Below are 6,773 nucleotides of genomic sequence, written 5' to 3'. Positions count from 1 at the left end.
CCGGGCACTTGGTTCTGCATATACATGACCTATGAAGCGTCTGCATTGTAGCTTTGGTCTCCAAGTAGCACTGCAAATATACAAAATACTAATGGGAAAGTTTTTCTACAGACCCTTCCATAGTTTGCTTTGTCCACGAGTGCCCTGACCCGTTCACAAAAGGATCTTCACAGTAAAATTACATGTCTTTTATTTTTCCTCCTTTGTTTAAAAAAAATAGCATTCAGCTTTCAAAACAAATGAACCGTTCGGAAACAAAACAAAAATATAACATCAAATTCTTGCTTTTTAATAAAGTGGTTTACTTCTCTTTCAAATTGCATATATCTGACAACATCTAACACTGAATTACTTTAAAGGCTTGTGCTTTAGAAACAAAGTCCAAAGACTTTTAAGCTACCTGGTTTTTGGTTTATTTACAACTTAACATTTGCTTCCTGAACCTCCAGCTCACAATTGTTCATGGCAATGGATATGCTGAGGTAGGACTGCAGTGTGGGGTCATGGGTGGGTAACAAAACAGGGTTGGGGGACATGCTGCTCTACCGCAACACTGTTCTAACTACTGAAGATGCACCTGATGAAGCACTCTCAACAAACAGAAACCATCGGACAACCCTTTCATGTCTGGCTGCAGCTTGAATAAAAGACTGGGTGCTAACCACGGTGACACCAAGACGCATGTCCCAGCAGGCTGTGGTTCTGGACTTCTAGGGCTGCCAGTTTTAGTGGAGGCTCAAGCACCAGCCAAGACTCTGCAAACACCTCTTCAGCCAGCGGGGGGGGTTTGGAGAGACTAGGCATGAAGACGTTTTGTGTGGAGTGAGCAGGATGGAGCTTCTCTTCTAAGTAGTGGATGGATAAATTGTTCAATTGGCAGTGATGGTGTCTGGAGAACATGTGACTTCAATCAAACAATAAGGAGTAATAAGAGTTGCAGAAAGTTAATGAGGCCTGAGCAGCAGCATAATGACAGTTAACTGGAGAGAAAAAGATCCCTGAGAGCAAAGCAGAACTGAGTACTACAGATGAAGGTTTTGTATCTTCCTTGATTCCTATAAATCCCTTTCTTTTTGGATTTATACTTGTAGCTAAGTAGTTGTTTGGTTATCTCACATTTCAAAGCTTTCTCGGATGAAGGTTTTGTATCTTCCTCTCAAGCTGGTCTGACAAAATGACCTTGGAAGGAGAAATTGTACTGACAGAGGCCCTCCTTAAACAGGCCTTCAGCGCTGGCACCACTCCAGTGAGCCCCTTGTGAGAGATCAACTCATTTGGGAGTAAGTTGTTTCTTTCTGCCTAAATGGGGGCGGAAATCAGGTAATAGCCAAAAATTGATTAACCCCCCCCCCCAGCAATCTCAGGCAGTCATGGAAAAGATATCCTGGGTTTGTTTGGGATTTTTTTTTGAGGGGGGTGGGACAATGGGGGCAGAGGAGTGTGTTGGTTTGTGGTTTTAAGTATTGTAAATTAATCATTGCCATAAGGCGACAGCTTTTTACAGTCAGTCTTAAATCTTGTATTAACTATGTTTTCTGTCTCTCAACTCCAGTTCCTCCCTAAGAACAGCTGTCAGCATCCACTGACATTGTTACTAATGAGTTTCACAAGTAATTAATCCCTAACTTAATGACAGGTGTTATTAGTTTGAAACAAGCAATGAAGAGAGATTTAAGACCTGCATGCAGCATAACTGCATTTAACCATGCTTTAACCTATCCAACAGCATTTGAATACCAAGTGTCAAATGCCAATCCAAGCCGTAAGAGGAACAGATGGTTACATCCCTAATCCAAGACAGTGCTAGTGCTGCCATTCTCCCTGGATGACTAGAGAAGTTCTCTTCATTTTCCCACACTACAGTTTTTGTGGGAAACAGTGTCACCAAAAGACCACTACCTAAGGTCAAGGTATATAAGCCTCCTTACAAATAGATATCCCCAGCTTCATGTACACAGGGAGCATTTGCATGGCTGTAATCAGAGAGTTCTGGGCTGAGGTAACTTAAGATCAAAAGCCAGAATCATTCATCATTTTGATGGCAATGTTTATCATTCATTGCCATCATTTCTGAGGTATAATCCAGTCTGTCATTGCTGAGAGCGTAGGCCAGCTGTTAAATTCTGAGTCATAAATACTGCAAGCAAAAAAGTACTTACTGCTGTCTTCAGATACTTGTTTCTTGTCATCATGACCAATTCAGGCTGTCCAATTCGTACTACAATGCAGCCAATTTATCGTTGTTTCACTTCACCTCTGTGTACCCAGTTAAAATAAGTTAGGCTAGTCTAAAGAAATCCCTTTCTTTTTGGATTTATACTTGTAGCTAAGTAGTCATTTGGTTATTTCACATTTCAAAGCTTTTCTCAGTCAGTCCCTCCAATTCACCAGTCATTTTGTTGGCTCAAGCTCAGTCCTCTGCAGTTCTGCAACAGCTTGCAGGTGCTCAAGTGTTCATCCCAAATGCAAGTGCAGAAACTCCTGAATCTTTCCCCAGGAGTGTTCCTGTGCATGGGCATGTGCTTTGCTCTCCCCACCCCCCAGAACAGGCACACCCAGAACACGATCCATAGCTACCTGACAAAATGGAGTAGAAGGAGGATCAATTCGGTGACCAGCTCCTGGATAACTTAAGAGTTCAAAGTTTTCTTTCCCGTGCTGGCGCAGACGCCCGATTGCCAGCTCAGCGTATAAGGAGCTCTTCCACATACGATCATCTTCCCCTACCACTAAGAGAAAGTGACCTTCTGCTTTTTCAATGGGGATCGTGCAAGGAGAATTGGCAGGATCTGTTGGGTCATCCAGAGCTTCAAAAATGTCAAATACACCAGTGTCAGAAACACTGACCTTATTCATATCAAAACGCAGGCCAGGCAGAGTCATCTCACCATAATGGAGGTCTGCAACTGTGTTTGAACTACAGCCGGAGATACAGACCGCAGCCACTACTTCAGGCAGGAAGGTGATCATGGAGAGTGCTAATTCTGCCCCTTTCCCAGTCCCAATCACTCCAACTCCTGGTCCCTTCACCTTCAGATAAGATAGGGGGCGGGGAAGAAGGGAGAAAAGGAATAAAGGAAGTATGTATTATAATGGGATTAGCCTTTGGAGTTGTTATTAAAAAAATAAGAAAATAAGTTAATTATTGATAGGACCTGCTGGAAAGCACAGCCTAGACCCTGGCTCCTCCCTCTGTTTAGTGTCTTATTTTTCAGACACAAGAGCTGGCAAACCCCATAAAACAACACAGACAGGCACAAGAAGTACCATCATTTGGACCTCACCCAGTCCTGCCTGCTTATTTTGATGCTATTTTCTCTTTTTCCCAAAACAGGTAGCAGGAAAATCAAGTACAGTCTATTGCTATACCTGTCACAGGCAAACAAAGTAACCTCGCAAATGACATTTGAAGGATTATATAAGTAATTTTTAGTCTTATCTTTTTCTAGCCCAGAAAGTAAACCTGAAAGCAACATCCCAAGCCATCAAATCCGTTCCTTTGCTGACTATTGAGCAGCTTTGTATCATCCTCTCTTAAACTAATTTCCTTCATTAAAAAAAATGAAATTAAATAATCTTTATCACCACTGCTCCTGTTTAGATGCTATTCCAGCACTTCACTGTTCTAATGATCAGAAATCTTCTAGTTTCCAGCATGAATTTATTTCCAGCTTGTACTGGAAGAAGTCACTCTCCAGTCCTATGCGTATCCACCTATGCAGGACCTACCCTTTTTCCATTATTTGGCCTAAACCTGCCCCACAGAAACCGACACTCCAAAACAATCACTGCCACCACTTGGGCATGACTGCCGAATCCTCCCTTGCCCTCAGAGATGTCTCATGACACTCACCTTGGGGTGACGCTGTAGGAATCTAGCTGCTTCCTCAAAGTACTCAAGTTGGAATTCTTTCATGACCTTAGGCAGATCTTCAAAGTCAAAATACGGCAGAGAAAGAGCAGCAAAGCCACGGGTAGCCAGGAGACTGGATCTGAATTCAATCAAACCTCCTTCATCCCCATACATGTCGATCACTCCTGGAAAGGGGCCATCCCCTATATTAAAAACAAAGGGTAGAGAGGACAAGTTACCAAACAAGACACTGAAAACTATCTGGTGAAAAGTAAACCAAAATATGTATGGCTTAAGAAATTTTCTATTAATACTCATTACTTTTCCACTTGCACAGCAGAGATGAGAGAACCAGTGCTGTATCCCATTTCAGCTATTTCAAACTAAGAATAGGTCCTTACCTTCCTGTAATAAATACATGAACAGTTAAACTTTTTTTTTTAAATGTGTTTTTCAGTGGTCTTAACCTCCCTCCCTCAGAACAATCAGGCCCTGAATCATCTATTTTCCCCACAAAGAAGTCATAACTTAATTAGCAAAGTGCAAGCTCATTACTAACAAGGCAAGAGCACTGAGCCCTGGAAGTATATCCTACAAAACTTACACAAACTCTGGAATAAAGTGCATTGAGCAAAGCACAGGAAAGGGACACCTGTTGCCTGATGAAACCAACTGGGCTTAATAGCTCTATCTCCGCATCAGCACTGTAACATTTGGCAGAACTGCTACTGCAGATGTGAAGAGAGAGTAAAACTGAGAGCTGTATGGGTATGGTTATGTGTGCATGACTGATATACGGATAAACATGTGTAGACATGTGTACAATCAGTCCCACAAACCTACAGAAACAATCAGAACCACAACTTGAAACGAGCATGGTTTTGCAGCCAACGTTGTGTTGCGACATTACTGTATGCCATGCCAGCAGATCTTGAGTTAAAAGGCTAAAGATACTAGTCTCTTGGAACTATGAAAAACCTCTGGCCACCAGATGTCACCACTGATGTGCACGGATCCAGCTCGCTATGATTATATTGGCAGAAAAAGTACCTGCTTGTGTGAGAATGCATTAACTCTGGCATTGCCTATATGCAACAAAGGCAAGACCTCTGGCTTTCCAAGGTGCTTAAGAAAAGGAAGTTTTGGACAAGACACACTAGGTGGTGGAAACCTCCTAACTTAAAACATGAGGAAGTCACAGAAGGACTGAAACATGCTTTTGGGCTCTTTTTCTTTCAGTTCCATAATTTTCCACAAGTTCAATATTCTACCTGAGAGAAAATATGCCTGGATAAATTTACCATAATGCTGTGATCAGCAGCAACCTTTAGGTAACAAGAGTGAGCCTAGATGGCTAGGAAAAAAAAGTGTGCATTCATTTATCCTCCCTACCTGGAAAGCCTTCTAGCAAGCATGTGATCGGAACACAGTCAAGCATGAATGTGTTTCTCCCTCATGAAGACAACCTTTAACTTACACAAGGATCTTGGACTGCCTTCCTGAGTGCCTACACATGCCCAAGTATACAGTTTCTCCATTCCATTTCAACATAGGATAAAACGGGCTAGTCAACTTTACTATTGCTTAAAAACAAAGAAAACCCTTCTGTAACTCTTACACCTGAATTGAGAAACCTCTTTCATATCAAAAGTACAGCATAAGCCCACTCATGTCATCTCACTTTTACTAAAACTGGTTCACATTTAACATTCCTATCTGAATAATATTAACATTTTCCCATTCCAGGAGCAAAGAAAGGTGTGGTAGCAATGCTATAACTGGATCCTCCATCAAGAAATACGCCAGTGACACTTAAGCAATGATTCCAGACTTTGCCACACTACTGCAACACTACACTTTCTGAAGGGAAAACCGCAGTTCCATCTTGCGTATGTCTGCATTCCCACTGAGCTCAGCAGAAATCCAGCTCATCTTCTAAGGAAGGATATACCAAAACAACCATGTCTCAGTGATGGAAAGCCCAGCATGCTGATTAAACATTTGATCCAAAATTCAAAGTTCAATCTCTGTTGCTGCCTTTTTTTTTTCTTTTCTTTCTTCAGTGGACTTTGGATCCATATCTAAATGGGTGAAAAGACGACTGGTTTGGAGATCATTCCCTAATACTTAAATCCCTAATAACTGTAATGATAATTACAGGATTTGCTTAACCAAGCTGCTACGAATTAGAGGCAATAGGGAGGCAGTTCTACTAGCATGACACTCAGGGAAATACAAGAGGTTTAAATCATGGCTTACATGTACACATACCACCATCAGTGTAAAGTTTCATTTTCCAATAGCACTACCAGTCCGTCAGAATATCACACCTCATAAAGCACAACCATCCCCCAAGCGGAACAGGTAGAACTTGCTCAGACATCTATTTTGCCTTTATACCACAGTACAACTGAAGTAGCTCAACTATTAACTTAGCTTTGGCTCTGGTGTAAATGAGGAGGAATACCTGTATTTTCTATCATCAATTCCACTGCTCTGCTTACCGGCATGTTTCGCATGGAAGAAAAATGCATTTTCAATTTGATCGTGCTCAGGGTAAAATCCTTGGGAGATTTAGCACAGGCTCACACAGTGAAGCGTATTAATTCTCTGTGTTACAGATTCTGGCAAGTCCAGAGCAAACACTAAACCTACTGAAAAATCATAGACCGAGAGCAGCGACACGCTAACCTCACAACTCCTGTTCATTCTCATTTAGCTTCTGCCCCGTAAGAGCCACCTGCCCTGCCCGGTGCTGCCGGAGTGGGGCCATGCACAAGCCGGGCCGCGTCCCGAGAAGCCTTTGGGAGCGTCTCCGTAAGATTTCAAGGAGAAAAGCCCCTTTCTGCAGGGTGGCGTTCAGCTCTCTTATGGAATATGGATTTCCCGGGTGATACTCTTTGCACGTGCTTCTTTTAAA

The 6,773-nt window shown here is 42.2% G+C and overlaps 1 protein-coding gene across 1 annotated transcript; it reads right to left on the bottom strand.

Annotated features, from left to right (window-relative positions):
- Nucleotides 1–2,255: 2,255 nt before the first annotated feature.
- LOC104402916 (acyl-coenzyme A amino acid N-acyltransferase 2-like) lies at nucleotides 2,256–6,363 on the bottom strand. The gene is made up of 4 exons (XM_010010908.1): nucleotides 6,358–6,363; nucleotides 4,255–4,258; nucleotides 3,854–4,056; nucleotides 2,256–3,030 (listed from the first exon to the last, which is right to left on the bottom strand). The coding sequence occupies exons 1-4, from the start codon at nucleotides 6,361–6,363 to the stop codon at nucleotides 2,455–2,457; spliced, it is 789 nt and encodes a 262-aa protein (XP_010009210.1). The 3' UTR covers nucleotides 2,256–2,454.
- Nucleotides 6,364–6,773: the final 410 nt, after the last annotated feature.

Source organism: Nestor notabilis, unplaced genomic scaffold (assembly GCF_000696875.1).
Source record: "Nestor notabilis isolate BGI_N333 unplaced genomic scaffold, ASM69687v1 scaffold24273, whole genome shotgun sequence".
Classification (NCBI taxonomy): domain Eukaryota; kingdom Metazoa; phylum Chordata; class Aves; order Psittaciformes; family Psittacidae; genus Nestor; species Nestor notabilis.
This window is presented reverse-complemented; position numbering and strand designations above follow the sequence as displayed.